Source organism: Nanorana parkeri, unplaced genomic scaffold (assembly GCF_000935625.1).
Source record: "Nanorana parkeri isolate BGI_ZX_2015 unplaced genomic scaffold, ASM93562v1 scaffold729, whole genome shotgun sequence".
Lineage (NCBI taxonomy): Eukaryota > Metazoa > Chordata > Amphibia > Anura > Dicroglossidae > Nanorana > Nanorana parkeri.
In genome coordinates this window covers 198,378-222,778 of record NW_017306997.1, presented here as the reverse complement: position 1 = coordinate 222,778, position 24,401 = coordinate 198,378, and the positions used below count along the sequence as shown (strand labels likewise).

Below are 24,401 nucleotides of genomic sequence, written 5' to 3'. Positions count from 1 at the left end.
CAGCAAAGCCTTTTTTCTTTTTATTACTATTGGGCTATTCATTTTATTTTTTAACAGTTTTTGGATTTTGGCTAAAAAATATTAAACCGGCCATAGGCATGAGATGACCATCCATAGTCATGAATTCAACAGGCAGGTTGGAAAACCTATCCAGAGCGAATGTCATCTAGCAGCATCTGCCAAAAATACATATCTCCTGGCCCCTCCCCCTCTACACAGCAAAAGCATTATGCTGGGCCAAGTCCAAGGTGTCATGTTTGTGTGGAGGGTCTGAGTGGTGCCTGAGTGAGGTCAGAGCATACATGTATGTCCAATTACCCCAGATGGCTATGGGCCCCCTTAATTCTCAGCCTTCTTTAGTCAAGAGTATTCCTTGCTGATCACATTACCTGCATTCTTTTTCTTGAGTTGGAAGGTTACAATAAATAGGAAAGTCCCAGGGCCAGACTCAGACGTTGCCAGCCGGTAGCCAATTAGTAGTGTGTACAAACCGTACAGTCAGGATACAGGTTTGGAGAGAGTACAATGGGGGTCACACTAGGCCTGGGCCAAGAGATGGGAGCAATGAGGTGTAGGGCTGCAGCTAACGATTATTTTCAAAATCGATTAGTTAGCAGATTATTAATTTTGATTAATCGGATAAAAACAATTTTTTAATACCGTCATTTATTTAAAATAAAATACACAAATACAGCGTTACAAATATAAAGTTTACTTCAGATTAAAACGGTATGCACATTTTTTAAAATCACACTGCACTGGAACGCAGGGCATTGCAGTACCACGCGTTCCAGTGCAGGCGATCACACTGCGGACGGGAGGTGCATTTGGGATCCATGGAAATGAATGGCACCGCAATGCACCTCCTGCAGGAAAATTTGTCAGGCCGCAACTTAAAAAGACTTTTCCCACCTTTTATATATAAGTGAAAAACTGTAAACCAATAATATAAAAAACAAACAAACAAAACAACCTATTATTTAAAATAACATTTTTATTTTAGTTTATTTAACTTAATTTTTTTTATTTGTTTGCATTTTTATTTTTATTTATTTAACTTTTTGTTTACTTAAAAAAAAAACTGTAGTCTTTTTAATTTTAGTTTATTTAACTCTCCATCAGGTCCTCCTCTGCTGGTTGACAGCAGGCAGTGGGTGGGTACAAATAGCCAGCCTGCTATTGCCTTTTGCATTTTAAAACATCCAATAGCAGCCTAGATGCAGAGGAGGAACAGGGCGGCAGAGGAGGCACAGGGGCGGGGCAGAGCAGAGGCGGAACGTGTTGGGGCTAAGGAGGAATGGGCCAGGGAAGAGGAGACACGGGGAGGCAGCAGAGGTACGGTGGGGGGGGGAGTGTTCCGCGGGGAAAAGCAGTCACAGCGTTCTTTTCTCCCCGCTGGTGCCGGATGCAGTGGCCTGTGTCCCCAGGAGGAGGTAAGGGGATCTGTTATTAGGGCAAATGTATGTCGTGAGTGGGCCAATGGCCACTGTCAGAATGCCGGAACAGAGCCGGCAGCTCATTGGCTGGCAGCTCTGTTCGTTCAAAGATTTTCCTACCGTCTCCTTTGATCAGCTGATTGAGGGAAGCCGGCCAAAGGGGTGCCAACAGCGGCACAGACTGTGTGAATTTCGGCTGGTTCCTGAAGAACTGGACAAAATTCAAATAGTGTATGGCCAGCTTTAAGCTATAATTACTGGATGGAGCAAGTGAGTTGGAAGTTAAAGGGAGACTACCACCTTCATTTTTTAGAGTCCTGTCCTCCATTCATTTCTTATCCTGGTCTCACAGGGATAGGAAGTACAGAGATATCTCCCCAAGGGGGTCACAGACGGCAATCAAAGCTTGATAGAAGTATTGACACCATCCAGAACTAAGATTTAGCTTGAAGGCAGAATAAATGCTTGGAGAATTTAGCTGCTAGAGAGCCTGTCCCTCTTTAGTGCATTGTAGGAGAGGGGACAGACCTAGGAAAAAATCTTTCAATGAATACAAATACAAACGGTCGGCCCAGCAGCACTCTCCTAAAATTCAAATATCTTCTGTGATTGTAGGTCTGCCTTTAAACCTGGATGTAATCCACGCCATGCTGTATCATCCCCTAAAACAGCAAGGATGGCCATCATCATGGAATAGATTAAATAAAGTGTTCAGTGTATTGTTTTCATCAGATACTACCCGCCGTTATTAAAGGATAAGAAATAGCTGCAATTCTGCTTGTTCTACAAGATATGACCTCAGGAGGCTGAATGCGTGCCCTTGTCTGGAGTGAGTGATGAGATCATGCTGATGACATCACACTGTCTGCCTACAACGACCCTCTCACAGTGATTTCATTGTGTGATAGATCCTGTGGCCTGAGCATTAGAGGCTCTCAGCCAGAATCTCCATTCCCCTCTGACACCCAGCAAGCTTTTAGTTTAATGAAACCTGTCCGCCGGACCTCCTTCCCCCTCCCTCTTACTAGCAGAAGGAGGAAGAGGACGGGGTGGCTGCTGCTTTTATGACAATCTCTTAATGACATTATCTGAGCGCAGCTTCCGACGGAATCAAGTCTGGAAGGAAGAAAGTGAAAAAAGGAAAAAGCATTGCGTAAGCTAAAAAAGCACAAAGAAAGCTGATTATTTAATATCTGCGCTACAACAACATATGCTGCCCTTAATTACATCGAATGGAAAAATGAATTGTATCACAGTAAAACAGTATGAATAGACATTATCCCATTGTTATGCTGAATGCAAGCAATGGTAACAAAAAATTTACTTGCGGTCGTAATACAATTGCATCCAAATGTCGTTCAATGAAAGGTCAACGTAAAAAAAAAATCCCAACCTTCCTAGGCCCCTAAAATAATCTAAACTGGAACCCCCCTCCCTCAGGTGCTTATGTACCACATCCTTGCAGCTGCTTTCTCCCATGTTTATAGCATTCTACTCTCCTTCGTGGTAACTCCTCATACGCTCGCCACACACATTACAATCTGTACAATCTCCTTTAGATCTACCAACAAGTACAAGTGTCTTTCTGATTGGATACACATTGACTAGATACTTCGCATACAACATAGGTTTGGTAGACCTAAAGGCTTGTTCACACCAAATGCAGACCAGATCTGCATGAGTTTCTGCACATGCAGTGCAGTGGGATGTGCCGTGTTTTTGATGCGTTCCGGGCCGTTTTTGGTAAAATGCCTCATGGGATTTGTAGTTTCAGCACAGCTGGAGAGCCAAGGTTGCCTACCCCTGGGCTAGGGAGAGGAGCTGGGTTTTTTTTGTTTTTATAAATCAAAGTTGTCCTTTAACCACTTCACATCCTGAGCAGTTTTTTTACATTTTTGCATGTTAAAAATCTGAATTTTGGGCTAGAAAACTGATTTAAACCCCCAAACAATGATATATTTTCTGAAAGCAAGGGGGCCAGTAGAATGAACAAATGCTAGTTGCAATTTTTGAGTCGCACGATATTTGCGCAAATGTGTATCAAGCCAATATTTTAAGGAGGAAATACACATACATAATTGTACATAATTGAGGACAGAGTATGGTTACTATATCCTCAATTATGAATGAATGGGAGTGATCTACATCACTTCCTGTTCATTCCTGATTGTGGATATGGTAAACATACTCTGTCCTAATGTTATGAATGAACAGAAACACTCAGCATAGAGGATTCCTGTTCATTTATAACTGGGATACAGAAAAAGAGATTGAGGACACACAGAGTCCTCAATCTCTTTTAAAAGGTAAATATCTGGGGTCTATTTAGACCTCTAATATTTCCCCAAAGCCCCTAAAAGTAAAGTAAAAAATAAACATATTTAATAAAAAATGAATAAAGTTTATAAAAAATAGATAAAAAGAAAATATTTAAAAAAAGTTAAAATAAAAAACTTTCCTTTCGGTGCATCTTTAGTCTTTACTACTCATCAGTTTAGAGTTAGCAGTGATTGATGGCCCTAGAATTATTGCTGTCACTCATTTGTGTGGTACAATCATAGTTTTGCCTGATTTTTGCATAGGTGCACCTGACGTGTGTTTGCGTATGTATGCAAACACACATGTACATGGGGGTGGGGGACTTTTTTGTGTTTTTTTTTATTTTTTATATGTCACTATAATTGTTTAAACTTTTTTTCACAGAACTTTATTGCAATCATACTATATCCTGATAAGCGCTCTCTGTTTCATGACCACCAAGGCTACCTGCTTGGCTAAGGGTCAAGTATGAATTCTAAGGGGTACACAGTGTTTTTGTGTTTTTTAAAGGGGAAGTACATTTAAAATAAATAACTTTAGCTGGGACGGCAAGGAATAGGAGGGGCAGCTAGTGTGCCCCCTCTGTCGAACCGTGCCATGCCACATGCCTTCAACATTGGGAGGGTACTTTGCAAGAAGTGGTGTCCCTGGCCTTTTTGCTGCCTGAGGCTGGCCAGGAAGGGAAGGGGGTGCAAGCTCTGCATCTCCCTGCCCTGCTCTTAGCAACCTGGGATGCTCTGGCCAGTGCCCCACCCAGCTCCTGGCAACCAGTGACATCACTGGTTGCCAGGAGCTGGGTGGGGCACTGGCCAGAGCGTCCCAGGTTGCTAAGAGCTGGGCGGGGTGATGTATATGGCCCTTACATATCTTCCTGCCTGGCTCTTAGCAACCTGGGCCGCTCTGGCTGGAAAAGGGGGTGGCAGGCAACAGCCTCAGGCTGCCTCATTAATGGGACGTCCCTGTTTGCTAGGTCACCTTGTCCCTATTTTGAGTGGACAAGGGCCTCTTCCCTTCCCAAAAGGGACGTGGGGGATTGCAGGTATTTCTTCTTACTCAATCCCTAAAAAAAAAAAATTGTAAACAAAAACATAGACACCCTGACAAAGACCTTTATTTGATAAAGAAAACTGTAAATAAAGTCCAAGTATGTAAATCCGGCATCATTCACTTCGTTCAGCAAAGACTGATGCCGATGTTGTCCTGCTGCAAATGACAGATCCCCGGTTGGCTTCTGTTTGTAATCAAACCTGCCAGGGATCATGAAAATATGTAAGCTGCAATATAATAAATTTGAGTTTAGATACATTTTAGAGCTTTGGCACAATGGACCGAATTGTTGATGTTGAAAACTGCAATTTAATTAAATAATCATTAAATTTCAAGGATCATCAGCACTTTCCATCTATAATGTAAATAAAATCTCTTAGTAGTTTAGTTCTGTCATGTGCTAGTATTATTTCATGCAATTAAGTGTTTTTAATGCACTGTAAAAACAACATAGACAGCAGGAAGGTATCCTATAGACAATGTGAAGCTTATTTACCGGACTTTGTCTTAGTTGATAACATCCTTCCTCAGCTTTTCCTGCTTGACCTCTAATCCTCTGAGTAAGGTCACATGACAAGACATCCACAATGGTTTATGGCTGCTGTGGTATGAAGATGTCATAGCCCACCACCCCCCCTAAGAAGATTTATTACAGTAACTGATACCTCTTTAGATCTGCAGCAGTAACCACTGTTAACCATTCACCATCGGCCACTGTTAGGATGTGTCTTACCGCAGACGCAGTTTATTCACCTGATGTGTCCAAAGTCCCTTAGCTCTGGGACCTCAGGACCAAGGACAGGTCCTCATGGTGATACACTTATTCTCAGCACCAGCAGCCTGGTGCACATAGCTTTTGGTTCAAAGCTTCCAATGCTAAGAACTAGTGTGCATAATGTAACTGGTCATTGTATGGGAAATGATCAGTGTGTTTTCTTACATTACAGCAACCCTATGCTCTAGGTCAGGGGTAGGCAACCTTTAACACTCAAAGAGCCACTTGGACCCGTTTCACACGGAAAAAAAAATCCTGGGAGCCACAAAACCCTTTTGACATCTAAAATGAAGATAACACTGCATATATCGTTTTTTACCTTTATGCTATGTATAAAAGAACTATAGTGTGTTGCATTTATGAAATCAATGAACTGCTACAGAGAAAACACCTGCAGCAAACCAACAATGCTGTCTGCTTCTGTGTGCCGTCATCCTTTTATCGCATGTGTACTGGAGCGGTGGAGCTTACACTCTAATGTCCCTCCATAGTCACACACTATTATTATACATTTATATAGCTGACATATACCGCAGTGCTGTACAGAGAACACTGATCCAGTCTCAGTCTCTGTACAGAGGAGCTTACACTCTAATGTCCCTCCATAGTCACACACTATTATTATACATTTATATAGCTGACATATACCTCAGTGCTGTACAGAGACCACTGAGCCAGTCACAGTCTCTGTACAGAGAAGCTTACACTCTAATGTTTCCACACAGTCACATCAGTCTCTGTACAGAGGAGCTTACACTCTAATGTCCCTCCATAGTCACACACTATTATTATACATTTATACAGCTGACATATACCTCAGTGCTGTACAGAGAACACTGATCCAGTCACAGTCTCTGTACAGAGGAGCTTACACTCTAATGTTCCCCCACAGTCACATCAGTCTCTGTACAGAGGAGCTTACACTCTAATGTCCCTCCATAGTCACACACTATTATTATACATTTATATAGCTGACATATACCTCAGTGCTGTACAGAGAACACTGATCCAGTCACAGTCTCTGTACAGAGGAGCTTACACTCTAATGTTCCCCCACAGTCACATCAGTCTCTGTACAGAGGAGCTTACACTCTAATGTCCCTCCATAGTCACACACTATTATTATACATTTATATAGCTGACATATACCTCAGTGCTGTACAGAGAACACTGAGCCAGTCACAGTCTCTGTACAGAGAAGCTTACACTCTAATGTTCCCCCACAGTCAAAGTCACAATAAAGATGCTAGCATCAAAAAAGTCAAATTGGATTGTTTTGGGCCACAGACTGGAGGCTGTTCCTCGATTATGTTCCATATGTAAATGTCAAATTCAAGAGCGATGACTAAATTATGGGATTTTTTTTTAACGTGAACACTATGTGAATGTAATTTACTACCCTGTTGTTTTGTGGCCCGCTGCTGGTCTCTTCAATAAAAACATGCCTTGAACAGTTTATAATAAAGATAATTTCTCTTTTACATAAAAAAAAAAAAAAAATGTCAAATTGAAAAAGAACAAATGATGGAAGAAGACAGGGACACCACAGTGCCTTCCAGGGACTCCTTTAGGACCTACACTTACACTCTCGGCCTTCTAGGGGACACCCCAGGTTTTTTTGCACTCTCCCAGCTGGAAGCAGCGGCGGTTCCACAGAGACAGAGTGAGGGGCCGTGGCCACAATTCCTGCATAGACCGGCCCGCTAAGGCCACTAAGCAAACAGGAGGGGGTGGAGCTACACCTTCGTCTGTGGTGTGCTGAGACGAGGCCTCGACAAATGCGGAGATACCGCCCCGTTCCTCGATCACTGCATTTGTCAGATCAGTGGGCGGAATGAGCGGAGCCCCAGCAGAAGGACGAAAGAGCCGCATGCGGCTCCGGAGCCGCGGGTTGCCGACCCCTGCTCTAGGTAATCACCTAGCATCTCCTAAACTGAGTTCTTATTACCTAAAGTCCATCTCCAGGCAAAGCGTAAAGTTTATTTCCACTTTTGCAGTCTAATTTGAGAAACCTCCACTATTGTTCTGTGTTCCCATTCGCACAGCGCTCCTAAAAATATATTTTATTATATTTTTTGGCTTTAGAGCAGAATTATACAGAGGACACGACAGACAGCTTCTACTGCCTGCAATAACTGGCAATAGGGAGATAAGGGAACAGACTGAGGGACAGTTTTTTTGGGGTTTTTTTTAAGTGCATTAAAATACAACACCTTGAGAACCCTTTGTTAGGACAGACAGCCCTCCACAATTCGTTTACAACTTAAGTTTACAACTACAGTTGAGATCTACCAGCACAGTACAGACAGGGTTAATTATGGCAAAGACAATTGCCCAGCCCTCTCATAAACAGCTTTTAAGTCAAGTGAATGTAACAAATAGAAAGTAGGTGTTATCCCAATTTGGCTGCAAAAGTGGAAATACACTTTAAGTCCCCTCCTACCCACTCAGGGTTAGTTTTTATTAATCTCTGAAGTTGTACTCACCTAAGTGCACCATTCGTGGCCCTCGCTAGTACTCGTTCTGGATGCTCCAAAATGAACAAATACAAATTTAAATGGTTTACATACGAATGGTAAAAAAATCTGCAAAAAAAAAAGTTGGAGAAGCTCTTGGGATTGCAGCGCACAGATTTAACCCTTTCACTGCCACTGATGTATGGAATACCTCACTGGTAGGGGGTGCCTTTAAACAGACTCCCGGTGGCACTCTGTTTACATGTGTAAAGCTGACTGTCAACTTTACACTGGAAGCGATTCTGGCGGCTGAGTTGCCTCCAGATCAATTCCAGGGGCCGGTGAAGTGCGCGCCCACCCAACACCCCCACCTTGCTTCCCAGGCTCCGCTGCCCCTCCTGCAGGCCCCAGACCAGCGTCTCGGGTGTTGGCGGAAAGTGGGGAAGGAGACCAGCAAACATCTGTACGCCGATCTCCTTCCCGCTGTATGGGACCGAAAGAGATATCGATTGCATCACATCCAGTCCCTCAGCTGTCATTGTTTGGCTCCAGTAGGAGGGGAAAGGTGACACTAGGGGTCTAATTGACCTCTAATGTAACCTTAAAGAGTACCTGTCACCAAACATGCGTCAGGTGCGCCTACGTACGAAAACGACAATCATGCTACACATTGGATTTAATCGCAATACATACGTTAGGTATCGCCACATGCCCCATAGTGAGAGCAATAATTCTAGGGCCAATATTAAGCATCGCCTATGGACAATTTGGGGCACCGTGTTTTGTCGCCGTTTTACGTACGCGGACAATTTTTAGCCTGGGCAAGTTTGGTATCTATTTTCTTATCGTGACCTCATCTTTTATATTTTATTTAAAATATTTGGTATTATATTGTGTTTTTGGGCACTAAATAACCTAAAGTGACATTAAAGTAATTTTTTTTTCCTTCCCCCCAATGTTAATGTTAGTACTTACCTTAAATGGTGTTTCTTAATCTGATCTTCCTCTTCTTTCCTGATGTTTTCATCTGTCCCTCCAGCGGTGCGGTGGCTCTCTGATCCAGCGCTGACTCCTCTGTCCTTGCTGGTACTTCCTGTCCCACGGTGTCTGCATGCAGGTGCACCCGCCTATAGGCTTACCTTGCGTCTCTGCTCGTCTCCCGGCCGAGAATCCGAACTGTGCATGCACCCGCCCCGAGATGCTTTGCGGCCGCCCGAGCACTTTCGGATTTTCTGACGGGAGCGCTCGGCGAAGACGGGGTAAGTGTAAACCCCTGTTAAAGCGTGTTTTAAAAAAAAAACTTTTTGCATAGATCTACTGCTTGCTAGCAGTAGATCTATGCAAAAAAAACGGAGGGTTTAGAAACCCTTTAAGTTTATTTTTTACAAAACGTTCGGGTTTGATAAAGAGTTGCGCTAATATTGTGCGAAGTAAACATTTGCAAACTGCCACCATTTTATTCTACAGGGTATGATATCAAGTGAAATCAGGTACTTTCTGTACACTTGTATTTAAAAGACATACAGTACATGTAATGGTGTATTAAGGATCAGCGAACTACATTAAAGCAACACTACAGGTAAAACTTTTCTTAACTCTTACAGTGGGGCTACCCCCGCAGTGCAAGGCTAAATTGCTCGTATTTATCTAGGTTCAAAAATAACAAAGATATGCTCAATAACAAAGATATACCTTAAAAGCCCCCAGTGCCTTCCAATATTTAGAGATATACCCACCAGATCCTAGGAGCTGCCTGGCTGTAACAGCGCTCCCTCCTGCCGGCCTCCTCCGCTGCAGCGATGGAATGTTCCTCGGTGTCCTTATGTCCTATTCCTTAGACCATGATGGCCCAGGGACCTTAGACCGCTGCATTGGAGGGGGAGTGAGGCAGAAGGGACCAGTCTGAGTTAATCGGCTCCGAAGATCTAGTGAGTATAACTTTTGTATTTTTGAACCTAGACAAAAAGAGCAGTTAGCCCTTGCAGTGCGGAGGTAGCCCCACTGCAAGGGTTAAGAAAAAGTTTACCTGGAGTTTTGCTTTAATCTGTCTTTTATATTTGCCTGGAGTTCAGCTTTAGGAACTGACAAAAGGATGAGGATGAGAGCCGCAGAGCCTGCACATTTTAGAACAGGTCATCAGTGATGGCTCCCATATATCTATTTTGACAGGTGCTCTTTAAGATAAATGATGTCAACTTTCTGACTTCATTTCAGTTGCAGCATTTCTTTGATGGCGATTCCAGTCTATTGAATGATTTCATGTGCTGCCTGGTGTTGCTGTTTTACAATATCAGTGTGACTGAAAGAACAATGTTTGCTCTGTCATCAGTATTGAATAAATATTTACACTGTAAGGAAAAACTAACTCCTAATTTTCATCATTGCTTTACAGACAACTCATCCACATGAATTACACAGAGACCCATTACAGCCCCAGTGACATTCCTATAATTCAGAAACCCAATGTGACGGTATGATATGGTGTACCATCCACAGTGCTATCTTTATGCATGTTCCTTTATTATACAGATGATGAAGAATATTCATAGTTCAATGTTTGTACTTTGTGTTATTGTGTGCTTTGCTGGATCTTTATCTAGCCCAGGGGTGGGCAAACTCCGGCCCTCCAGCTGTTGTCGAACTACAAATCCCATGAGGCATTGCAAGATTCTCATAGACATGGCATGGGGGCCAGAGTTTGCCCAGCCCTCATCTAGCCAATAATATTACTTCAACAATTTGCATCTGAACTTGCCCCAAAACCTAACTCTGTGTATACAGTGTATATATGTCCAGCCAAAACTGCTTTTTTGAGTGGTAAAGTATTAGAACCCCTGTCAGATTTTTACTACTGTTTGGTTCTTTGTTAAAGGAGAACTATGGGGTTAGGGCTTTTCCCCATAGTTCTCATGTTTGGCTTCTGAGCTGTTATTCTCTGGCTACAGAAGTTGATTAAGCATGACCTGTGCTTGATCAGCTTCATTGAAGTGCAATGGTGACATTAGGGGTCTAATAAACCCCTAATGTCACCTTAAAGTGCACCTGTCACCTCCAATGTGCTATCACATAGGGGGCTTGTGAGTAATTTCTGGAGTCAACGCAGTAAGGAATTGGCTGGCTGGAACGAATGAAAAAAAGTTAAAAACAAGTTGTTTTTTTATTTTTAACAAAAAAAATAACATCGCTTGATACACACCCACATTAGCAAACTAAATGTCATTCACTTAGGGTTTACTTCCACTCTAAATTGGAGGTTAGATATCCAGGGGACCCTAAAATAACTTTGCTATGTGGCTTTGTCCTGTATAGCCAGCCCCTTGCTGCGTTTATATATACTACAGCTTGTATTTTAGGTTCCCTGGTCCTCAGCAGCCGTCTACTCACCCCGAGTGACCAGCAATATCCTTCACCAAATGCAATTATTTGCATTCAGCTGATTTATCTCCACTGTCTTTCCTTCTGTTCTACATCAAAACATGGCAGGCACAGGACGTCCCGCTTTATGTGCGGTTTGTTTTATCCATAATGCTAGCTCAGTGTGTTTTCTTTTTGCTGTTGCACCATTTCCTACCTCAGATAAACTCGTGTCCCATTTTGGTTTGACCTGCAATTCCTCACTTTGCTTCCTGACCCACTTGGCAAGGCCTCGGGGTAAACCATTTTGGGAAGTAGGTCAAGAGTGAAAAGATGCCACTTTGTGCCACTGGCCCGGGGTTATTTGGGCCTGCACAATGCACAGGATTTCATATTTATTTATAGACCATACAGATACGAGCTGTCACATGACTGATAGAGAGGTCGGAGGAGGACAGATGTGGTCAGATGCACAAGCCTTGCTGTTTATACAGATGCTCGGAGGATGCAGATATTTACTGGCAGATGCATATTACACTCATTAGTTAACAGGCTGCGAAACATCAGAGTATTTATCTGTTTATGCTCTGGGGCAGAGGGGCTCTGGTGCTTGTATACATGTATCAGCTGTATATTTGAAACTTTACATTTTAGAATGCATTAATGGAAAACAAAGGCTGAATTCAAGCACATTATCATGACTGCATTCATTCTAACACTCCATGCCGGGTTATGAAAATATAGATTTTAAGTTAAAGTGATATTAAAGTTAAAAGGATTTTAGGATATTTTAAATGCTGATGAAATTACTTACAATGGATGCTGCTTCTTGATAGTTTCCTGCAGAATCAGCTGATCCCCTGATATCCTGTTTCAGGGTGTCTGCTTTCCCTTGCAGGGACCTATGAAGCAACCCTTGTGTGTGCTGATAACAGGGCCATACCTATAATGAGACAGCCGGAGGCCATTGCTTCAGGTGGCATCTCTTTGGGTCATGTGGGAATCGGCAGGCAGAGCAGCCACTCTGTTGCACAATGTTTGCACTGCCCCTGCCACCCACTTTTTGGTCACAGTGTACCGGTTTGCTAAGACCTGGGCAGGGAGATGTGTAAGAGCCATATACATTTCCCAACCCAGCTCTTAGCAACATGGGCTGCTCTGGCTGGCATCCCGCTCAGCTCCTGGCAACCAAGAGGATGAATATATTCATAAAACCTGTACTAGAAATATGTGTTTCTACGTTCGCAAAGCAGTAATTATACTGGAGGACTATGAGGGCCGGTTCACACCATGAAGAGTGCATTTCAGAGCATTCTGCCTCTGGAACGCACTGGAACGCAACCCGGCTGGCTCCCTGCGTTCAGGGGCGGGAGGGGGCATGGTGGTACATTGAAGTCAATGACACTGCAGCCACTCCCCTCGCCCGCAGTGCGATCGCCGTCACCCCAACACGTGGCATATTGGTGCCTGCGCTCTGGTCCAGTGTGATCTGCAAAAATAGTGCATGCAGCATTTTTGCAGATCGCACTAGACCGGAACTCAGGCACTAAGGTGCCACGCGTTCAGTGACACTGATCGCACTGCGTGGCTGTGGTAGCATTTACTTTAATGCACCTCTACGCCCCCTCCCGCCCCTGAATGCAGGGAACTGGCCGGTTTGCGTTCCAGTGGCTGAACGCTCTTGAACGCACTCTTCGTGGTGTGAACCGGCCCTCAGCCCCCTTTTATGCCAACCTATTGAAATTGATCAACGAGGTGCTGCCAAAATACAAACGAATCTACCTAAGTTGTGCATGCCTGGGGAAATTGACTGAGACTGTGGATCCCCGGTACAAGCAACAAAGACTTTCTTCTGCTTTAGCTTGAGGGACGCTTTATCAGTTACAGGGCCAACTCAAATGGGGAACTTAAAGGACAGTGCATCTGTTTTGATGTTTTACTGTACACTTGTTCAATACGGGGGTCCGTTGAATGTGGATTGAATGTGTACATTCATTTACCTGTGAATCCAAAATGCAGTGAATCCAAAAAATAAACATAAAAAAAAAGGATCAGGTGAAAAGACAGTATAAAGCTTGAAAACAGAAAACTAATGCATCTACCACATCTACTGAGATACAATATATTACATTTTTTGGGGGAGGGGGGTGTTAAATAAGCTTTAAGCAAGAAATTATTATTTGCTAAGTGTAATGTTGTATTTCTTTTAAGAAATATATGGGAATAATCATTCTCATTCCCTTTTTGCCCACAATGGGTACACTTTTGTTAGTGTATATAGATAGTTAACTTTTTCAATAATCGATTATAATCGATTATGTCGATTAGTTGTTGCAGCCCTAGTTAAGTCATATTTTATGTTAAATCTAAAATTTCCCCTCCTCCACTATAGGAAGATATTGGTAATATAATCCCCTTTACACCACCATTATTGCATTTCTATGATAGGAACACATATTGATTGGCAATAGATATTCATATATAAATTGACATTTATCAGGATGATCCTAGATGTGGCTGAAGATGATAATGTATATAAAATAACAGTACACATTGCAAGACAGACCTAAGAAAAAAACATGAAATACCTAATAATGATCATTACATGGCATCATGATCAGTTCACATTAAAGGATTTGCCATAACACTCTTTATTAACAGCAGCTAAAGCTGGCTATACACGAGTACAATTTTAAAAAACAATCATTTTCAGAACATTCGATTCTCTATTATTTAATGGAGTTGAATTGACAATTGATTTTGACCATAGTGATGAAAAAAAATAAAAGGATCAGGACAGAAATTTTTCCTGCATGAATGAAATTCTAACAGTGAATGTGGTTTCGTTCAAGAAACTCCATCCTCTTGATCCGATCATCTTCTTCATTCCACTCGTTTCCGACAGTCCCTCCAGCACTGGTGCCGATCTCTGATCCACCGCAGACTCCTCGGGTGCCAGAGTGTCTGTCCGACATGCGCGCTCCCACCTGCCATTAAGTTTCGTTTTCTCTCCTTTCTCCTGCACACTACTGCGCGTGCACCCACACACTTCTTCTTCACAGCCGTTCGGGAGCTGGAATTGCTTCAGCCGGGAGCAAGCGGCGCTGACACAGGTAAGTCATTTGTCTAATTTTGTTTTTTAAATCATGGGGCATATACTGTATCTAGTGTTTGCTAGCAGTAGATACTCAGTATGCCAAAAAACAAGAGACTTTAATGCTACTTTAAAATCAAACAACATTCTTCAAGTCTCTGATGGCATTATCGAATGTTCTGAAGAGATATTTCCTACAAAAGTTTATTCGAAAATCTACCAGTGTATAACCAGCTTAAGGCCTAGTGTACACAAACTGGCTGGTAATCACTAGTAGGCATTACATTGTAGTTAAAGTGACAATAAACTCAGAAATTAAACCTTAAAAATACATTCAAGTACCCTAACTATTAACAAAAATGTATCTTATTTGTGTATCACTCAGCTGTAGATCCTCAAATCATCTTTGCATTCATGCTGACACTCCTTCCTTATGGAGGGTGGCTATTTTTGTTCCCCATGGTCCCTGTGTGTTGTAAAGTAGTCACCGCTCCAAGCTCATTCCCATAATGGACTACAATCTCAATCCAAATGAGTAAACTAAATGTGAGATTGTAGTCCATCACAGGAGGGAGCATGGAGTGGTAGCTACTTTACAACACACACATGGACCATGGGGAACAAAAGTCGCCACCCTCCAGAAGGAAGGACAGTGTCAGCATCAATTCAGAGATGATTTGAGGATCTACAGATGACTGATAAACAAATATGATACATTTTGTTAAAGGAGAACTATGGGGTTAGGGCTTTCCCCCATAGTTCTCCTAAGGGTAACGGGAGGACACAACTAGAGTCCTCCCGTCACCCTAAGCTCAGTATAACGAGAGCTACAGCTCGTGGTATACTGAGACGCTGCAGCTGGAACGGATTCCGACAATTCTATCTGGATCCACCCAGCTGCATGAGTGACAACCGGCTCTGCCTATCTAGAGGCAGAGCCAGCTGTACCCGCCCCCTCCCCCATCCGTTCCGCCAGTCAGCACTGGAGGATCGGACAGGGGAGGGGGGAATCCAGTCCTTCCCCTGACATGGCTCTCTGCAGCGATAGGATCGAGAAGTGAGCGAACGCCGGTATGTGTTCACTCACTTCCCGATCTACTGAGCCGACCTGTGACAGTCTCATTGTCACAGGTCGGCTAGAACTATGAGGATGTGTGAAAATCACTCATCTCATGGTTCTCCTTTAATAGTTAAGATACTTGAATGCATTTTCAAGATTTAACTTCTGATTTTAGTGTCACTTGAATCTGAGTACTGAGTTCGCCACTGCAGCCAGATACTAAAGAGTACTTTACAGAGTAACTGGGAGTATACTTTTTAAAGCTTTGTGATTTGTAACTGCCTCTCTCTGCTTCCTGTATCTAAATTTCTCAATTTTTGGTGACACGTATTTGAGGAAATAAAATATAATCTGATAGGTGACATTTTTTGTTGATAGTTAAGATACTTGAATGCATTTTAAAGATTTAACTCCTGAGTTTAGTGTCACTTTAAGCTTGATGAAGGTCTGCTGAAATCCACTTGGATCTCACAGCTACTGCACACTGCATAGTCATTGCTCTGTGCACTCATTGTATTTATGGAATAAACCCATTAGACTCAGAATACCAGTGTTCACAGACCCAAGACCTGTGGATTACCACCACTTCTAATGGGGCTCCCAGGCTTGCAAAGACTGGAGGCTTCGGTTATTCAAAAAGGAACCAATTTTTTAAAGATTGATCATCAAAGAAATGTCCTTTTAAGTATATGATTGCTTCTGACAGAGAACTACACTGATAGATTTTAGGTCGTTTAAGGTCTCTGCAAGCTGTGATAAGCCTCTGGGAAATTTTCATAAAGCACAACTGCGTCTTTGTCCCTTGCACTGCATCCCCATTCCGCTCATTGTGTTCAGTGTATGATTGCTCCCCAGCACAGCAGAAAGGGTTAACTCGCAACCAGTGAGATCATCAAGTTACCCAGGAAGCTGAGAATGGGGTGCAGGGGAGAGGAAATGAGGATGGGTATATAAGAATGCTGGACTGAAAGGGCCCAATGTTCAGTGTCTCATTGTGTCTACATCCTCTGCCTTAACTGAATTCACTTTGACCAGAAGCATCTATCTTGTATGACTGTACAGAGTCTGCTTGATGTTATTGCAAAGGGCCTGTTTATATTACTGATAAATAATTACAGGAGAGCAGACTGATGTGCTGCGTGTTTAAAGTATATCTACATCCAAAGGTTTTGGATAGAATGGGGGAGGGTGGGTATCTCTATCAGTTTTTTAACAGCTGTCTGTGTCTCCCACTGGGTGGATTTACCTTCATGTTTTGTTCTGGTGACCATTGCCACCCAGACATAAAGAAATTGAAGCTTGCTATACCAGGGATCCCAACCTGAAAAAAAGTCATTTCAGGGTGGTGCCCTTCTCATTTCAGGGAGGTGCCACCTGTCAACCCCCCCCTTCCCAACATTTCAGGGGGGGTGCAACAACAAGGAAGAGAGCACCCCCCTGAAATGATGGCAGATAGCAAAGACGCTTCCCTTGCTATCTACTGTCTACTTTTTTTTAGTATTCTGACAGCTGCTGTCAGAATAAAAAAAGAAATCGGCATAAGAATGAATAGCTAGATTGCTATTGGCTATTTCAATTTGCAATTCGATGGAGAACGTCAGGTTCACCTCTGCTGATTGATAGCAGCAGTGGGCGGGTGCAATACCTAGTCTGCTATTGGCTATTTCAAATAGCCAATAGCAATCTAGCTATTCTTTCCTATGCCGTTTTTTTTTTCTGCGGCTGGCGGCCCCGACGTCAGAAAAAAACCCCCATCAGGGAAAGGTTTACTCTGCTAGATTGAACAGAGTAAACCTTTCCGGGAGAAAATGTTTCTCTCCCGGGAGACGCTATCTAATAGCGGGAGACTCCCGAAAAACATCTGGGAGAGTTGAGATGTCTGCTATACACAGATCGATTTTTGGCTGTTTCTTGCTAATTCAGCCAAACTTCAATCCATGGTATGCCCAGCCAGCGGAAAATTGTTGACCAAACAGTGACTGCAAGCAATCAGTCAAGCCTTCAGTCCCTGCAGACCTGACAAACTTTAATCTGAAAATCGAAGGTGCCAGGTAGAAAATTGTCAGCCGATCAGTGAGTACAGCCAGTCAGCTGCAGCCACTGTTTGGCCAACAATTTTTTGCTGGCCGGGCTTCCCACTGAGCGCATTTTGGCTACGTTAGTAAAGGAACCGACAGTGGAGATTCCTCCATCCATTCCTCCATCCCGTTTAGCATGCATGGGAGAATTGAGTGATTTTTCTTTGTCAGCCATCTGGGCTTAACAAGACAAATCGTTAGGCGCATGGAAAGCTGTGCAGTTATCACCAGAACAGAGGTAATGTTAATCCTCCAGCGAAGGAACATGTTTCAGTGACACCTGTCCAAGAGAGGAATTCCCCCTACTTTGCAGAGATTTATTCTCCTGTTGCATGGCCAGGTGGGGGATTCAGCTTGTTCGTCATTGTGACCATTGTCATCAGGACAGACAGTGGCAAGGAAAATGGAAACATTTTTAGGGTTGTCAGTGGCCTGGTTCACACTGAGCTTTTTGTAACACTTTTTCTGCCCTAAAAAATATGTCCCCCCCCCAAAAAAATAATCCCATTCAGTTCTACTTCCCTGTTCACATCTGAGCGTTTTGTTGCAATAAGCAAAATGCCTGTCTCTGGAAAAAGTACAGGAGCTTTTTTTATTTGGCATACTACTGCTCACAAAAACGTGCATCAAAAACGCTCATAGAAACTAGCAAAAACGCTGTCGCCTAGGTGTGAACCCAGGTGAGGGAACATCTTTTATAGAGGATCACTGACCTGCTACAACTGTCTTAAGAGAGGATTTACTTTTCTATTGTGTTTCCAAGGCAGGAAGTTAAAATAAATCTCCCTTACCACGCTGAGTACGTCTACTACTACATCTGGTACTTTGGCTGCAAAACACACATGGTGCACCCCAATACACAGCTGCATGTATGACCTTATTCTAAGATCTAGTGGCAATTGGGCAAAGTAGCTCCATTTGAAGGAATCTCAGTATTGTTTCAGCGCTGATGAATGGGCATTCTTCCTGTCCCCTGAAATGTGTTGACACCTGTCTTTTATAGAATACATTGCACTTTGAATATACATTCACCTCCATTTGTGGTGGATTTTCTTTCAGACTGTCTCTCCCTCTACTAGAAAGTATGTGCAGCCTGAACAGAGCAGGAAGATGGGGCTAAATTACTGCTCTGACTTATTTTAATTGTTTATGTAGTTTGAACATGAGCCATAATCGAAGCAGTTACAGTTAACCTGGGAAACCTGTCAAAAGGAGCCTAGACTTCCACCTTCTGGCTGAAAATGTATAAAATATACACTGCCTTGCCAAAAAAAAAGTCACACACTCTTATATTTAATTGGACCGCCTTTAGCTTTGATTACAGAATCAATTTGCCATTGCATCATTTCGATAAGCTTATGCAATGTCAGAACATTTATTTCCATCCGGAGTCGCATTTATTTTTCACTAAAATCTTGTAGTGATGATGGGAGAGTCAGACCACAGTGTAAAGTCTTCTCCAGCACATCCCAAAGATTCTCCATGGGGTTCAGGTCTGGACTCTGTGGTGGCCAATCCATGTGTGAAAATGATGTCTCATGCTGCCTGCCCATGCCATCAGGGACGAAAAAATCCATTGATGGAAAACCTGGTCATTCAATATATGCAGGTAGGCATCTGACCTCATTTTTTGGGCACATAACGTTGCTGGACCTAGTAATTATCCAATGGAAGGCTCTGACCTATTAGCTCAGCTAAATACCGGTGGTGACTTTTTTTGCCTAGGCAGTGTATTTGTGTGCAGTTTAATACTTACCTTACCTTATTTTTTTTTTGTAGTGCCAGGTAGTCAGAATATAAAACATGTAAATAATATTAATTTACTATTTCATATATGAATTTAAGTTCACATTTTCAGCACTTCAGAGAGTAAATGCACTGTTTCCATAAGTTGGTGACCCCAACAGAGCTTACAATCTATAGGCAAACCCCCCCCCCTCATTCCCTTTCGTCATTTGGTCTGGAAAAGGTGAAGGAAACCTGTACTGAGATAATAGGATTGATTTAATAAAGGAGTAAAGACTATTCACTTACAAATGTGAATGTGCACTGAGCTTATACTGAGCCGTAAATACGGTAAAGCTGTGTTTATGTGAGTCATCCACTCTAGTTATTGCACATGATTGGGCATTAAAATTGAACACAGCTTCAACCAATTTATTTACTGAACGGTACAGAGATCTACCTAAATGGTTTTGGGATTTTGGAACAAACCTCTGCATGAAACTTGCCTCTTTATAATAATCTATTTTAATACTGTGCTGTATATTTAATGCCTTTCTGACAGCAATTCCTTTCTTTGTACTGACTGGCTGATCTGATTTTAGGACCACTGCTATTACCACGGAGCTGTTCACGGGCAGAAAGACTCCAGTGTAGCAGTCAGCACCTGCTCAGGAATAAGGTACACAGACAGTCTTCTCTTCTTACTGGTAAATATACTTACTTGTGGAAAAGGCAATGGAAAGCCTCCCCTAGAGGTTTAGCCAATGCCCATGGGGTCCTTGGATTGATCAATGAACCCTTCTACTCCCAGCCATTTCAGCTTCAGACCTTCTTTCTCCGCTTAGCTCTGTCCCCTTTTTATATTCTATCTCATAAGGGGTCTCCTCTTCTGCTGGGTTTTAGACACCTGTACATTCTGAAAATTGACTGCTTTTTTAACTATCAGGTGGCTTATAAAAGTTTGTGTTGTCATTTCTCTAAATACATTTGCTACTGTTTACTTGGGATCTTAACTCCGTTTTACCCATTTCAGACCTTGATGATACACTACTAACCTCCCTTAAAATATACATTGCTTTATATCAATCTCAGCAATCCCACCTTCACTGGTCATCCTCATCACTTTAGACATACGAGTCCTACCTCTCACTGCCTGTGTTTGCTGAGGACCAGGCACATACCTCAACTGCAGCCTACAGCGGTTTTTAACATCCTGACCCTATCAATGAGCTGGCGGAGTAAGAGCTTCCCATAGTCTTCCATGAGACCACATCCTGAGGCTAGAGATGCTTCGGAGACAGCCCTATAGAAGTCTATGGGGCACTAGTGTGCAGGATAGTTTAGGTCTGGGGGAAGGGAGGTTGAGTGCACTCTGCTTAAAAGTGCACTAAAGCCCATTTTACATAGGCAGCATCCGTTGTGAAATGCAGGGGATCCATGAACAGAGGAACAGATCCCCTGTTGGATCTGAGCAGAATGGAATGGATGTTACGTTTGTGACATCTCTGTCCGTTACGTTTTTTCCTCTATCGTGCTGTGGAGGGGAAAAATGAACTAAACTGACCCATTATAGGTCTATGGGCAGTCAGATGTGAGCAGAAAACTGTGAACTGTGTACTTTTACATCCAGTCACCTCCAATCCATCATGATTAGGTCCAATAAAATGGAGAAGGACCCAAACCTAATTTTTTTTGAGTGGAAATGCATGTAAACAGAGATGCTTGTTGACATCCGGCTGCCCAACGGGTTGCACTGTTTTCCATTCAGATGCGCCTCAAAAGCTGACAGGTGGATCTGATCGGAAAGGGTCCTTAAATTGCAGCCACCTAGCAGCCATTTCTTTAATAAAACCTCATGTTAATTCTTTCTCTTTTACCGGCTTCACTCAAATATTGGCTCCTGTCAAGTATCTGTCTGTAGAGTGGTGTTACAGGCAATGGTCTTGGGATGGGAGTTTCAGGAAAACATGTTCAGCCCACTTGGTAACACCTACTACACGCTCTATAAATTAAATGCAGCGATGGGAACGTGGTGGAGGTTGCTATCCTGCTTGGGCTGTCAATAGCGAAAACCCTTGGAATTTTTAGATAATAAATACATTTAATAACATTATTTGGCATATGAAATGTTAATAAAACTTTACTGGGTTGGCAGCCTATCAAGCTAAAATAAACATCATGACAACCACGCAATATGGTGTGACTGGCATGCAGGAGAAAAAATGTACTGCGTGTCCAATTGTAAATGTCATTCATGAAACGGCCTTCTTCTCTCTACAGGGGACTAATAACTGTAAGCAATAATCTAAGTTATGTGGTGGAACCACTACCAGGAGACAGCCATAGACATCTTATTTACCGAGCAGAACATCTATCCCTTCCGGGAGGGAAATGTGGACACTCAAGCAGCGAGAAGCAGAATTTTTCTAGCCTCCACAGACCTCATTACAGGGTGAGTGCTACGCAGGCTTTAGAGGCTGTCTACAATGTATGTTGTCATGAGACGGACCACAGATATAGACCTAGAGGACCACTGTGATACAAATGTAATTGGGTTCTCTTCAATGCATATTACCATCAACACACCTCTGTATCAAGAACCTGATAGTATCTGTTGGTGAATGTCTTCAGGTCTGTTGTGTTTGGGAACATATAGAAGTCTATGGAAGCATCTTAAAATGATCTACATTTTTAGATATGTAGGGATAGGGAATGGAAAGGGTTAAAAACTCCGACACATGTGTCTCCAGTGAGGATTTTGCTTTAATTCCCCATCACCTAGAGAAGAAGTTACGGGATATAGCTCAGATAGATGTAACCTTGAGAAGAACTGCTGCACTCCTTCCCGAAACTCCTTTTAGCTAAAGAGGGTGCTGTAGTAACCACGGATGGCGCCATATACATGTGCTAGTGACGTTTTCTATATAGCTCAGATAGAGACACAAACATGACATTTTTTTTCCCGATAGAATAAAGAAGGGTTCGAAACGCTAACTTATTGCAATGAGTAAAATGTCCCCTTTCTCTCATGTGACACTTGCATGTGTCAGGATGTCACCAAAATAGGAAGTGAGATGAAATCTCCCCAGTAACAATGTAAACAGTAATACAATCCAACAGAGGTTCTAAAGCCCACCCCACACATTATAATCTGATTGTACAGTCTTAAAGGGTCATTCCACTTTTCCAGGCAAATTTAGAAAAATGGAATTCCCTCCACCAATCTGCCCCCTCTTCCCCTGCCGCTGCTCTTACCTTTAACTGAACGCTCCTTCCCCTCTGCTGCTGGTGGTGTACTATCTGTACTCTGTACACAGCAGCACAGCCCTGTTCACGGTATTTCAAATTACGCTGGCAAATGGAGAGCGCTCATTGGTCAGCATGGTCAGAAGCGCTTCTTATTGGTCAGGTGACCATGCTGACCAATTATTGTAATTATGCAAGCGCTTGAGCATGAGAGGGAGGTTGCACATCCCAAAATGTTGTGCCCTGCAGCACTGGAAGGCTTCTATGAAGCCTTTTAAATATGTATGCTGGGGGTGATATATTCCTCTTATTTAGTTAAACGCAGATGACTTTATTCTAACACAGTTGCAGTGTTTCCTGGATAGCCTTGCAGTATACTTATTGTCCTCATTGCCTGAATGCAACTCTTACAAAATATTTCATCATTGCCTGAATGTAATGCTTAAAAATGATTTCATCATTATACCAGCAGACATTTCTTTCTAGGGAAATACAGTATGGGATAATAACTATAGACAGAAGTTCAGCTGTTACTGTAGTAGAGACATGCCAGTATTAAATGGCAGGTCCTCTTCAGAGGAGTAGCTCTTGGTATACAAATTCTTGTACTCCTGGGTGATTATTATGAGGAGCACATGTATGATATCTTATGTTATCCTGCTCATTAGTCTATAAACTCTTCCACAGAGCTTGAGTTCCAGTTCCATGTCTGTTATGCAATGCAAAATACTTCCTTACACAGCATATCCCTTTGATTATTCACCATCTGGTGTAGCTTTACAGATGTTTGGAGTCTCCTGCAACTCCAAGGTCCAAGAGGTCTCTAAAGCTGTAACTCGGGATGTATCACATCTGTCTGTTGTATGCTTTGAATGTCATTCAATAAAAGTGCTCCCTATGGAAGGCAAGCTAATAAAGCATAGCTCATTTTTTCACATTGTTACTGATTGAGTTATGGGCGCCTGTGTGCAGAAACCTAGTAATGCTGGGCAGCTGTAAGCAGACCAGTTATAGAGGCTAGCTAAGTGACTAGCACCTTATAGGCATCTGCATGGAGTCTGCATGTGCTCTCTACATACAAGTTGTCTCTAATGTGTGTATGACTGCAGTGGGGACTTTAGACTTAAAGCGGGCCTTTACGCATATCTTTAAAATAACAACAAACACACCTTTAGAAATGTTTAGTAACGACAATCTATGTTGGCCATGTTTACTAAGGGCAGATTACTACCGTAGCTCTCCTTTTACTTCCTGGATTTCTGGCACATGTGACTAGGACATGTGACCATTTACACCATCTCAGGGGAGGAAATTGCCTTTCTCTGAGATCTCATGATTACAGATGAGATTTCCCAGCAATGCTCGGCTGATGACGAGGCAATCCCAGTGTGCATTGTGTTGGCAAACTGAAGTCATTTGCCCTTTCAGAGCAGGAAGTGAATGCTCTGCAAGTGTAAGTATTTCACAATCACATCATTTTACACCTGAAATGTCTATGTTATTATTAAAGGAGAACTATGAGGTGAGTGAAAATCACTCAACCTCATAGTTCGAGCCGACGTGTTACAATGAAACTGTCACACGTCGGCTCAATAGATCGGGAAGTGAGCGAACGCATACCGTCGATCACTTCTCGATCATCTCCCCTGTCACTCACGGCTCCCTGTAGGGATTTCCCCCCTCCCCTGTCCGATCCTCCAGCGCCGACTGGCGGAACGGATGGGGGAGGGGTGGGTACAGCTGGCTCTGCCTCTAGATAGGCAGAGCCAGCTGTCAATCACACAGCTGGGTGGATCTCGACAGTACTGTTG

The 24,401-nt window shown here is 42.8% G+C and overlaps 1 protein-coding gene across 1 annotated transcript in view; it reads left to right on the top strand.

The window, feature by feature from the left end:
* The window catches only part of ADAM19 (ADAM metallopeptidase domain 19), a 50,029-nt gene that overhangs the window by 7,531 nt on the left and 18,097 nt on the right, over positions 1-24,401 (top strand). Inside the window, exons 3-5 of the mRNA XM_018564131.1 lie at positions 10,426-10,504; positions 19,947-20,023; positions 21,625-21,796. Of these exons, the coding sequence (XP_018419633.1) occupies positions 10,426-10,504; positions 19,947-20,023; positions 21,625-21,796 (328 nt within the window). The remainder of the gene's footprint in view (positions 1-10,425; positions 10,505-19,946; positions 20,024-21,624; positions 21,797-24,401) is intronic.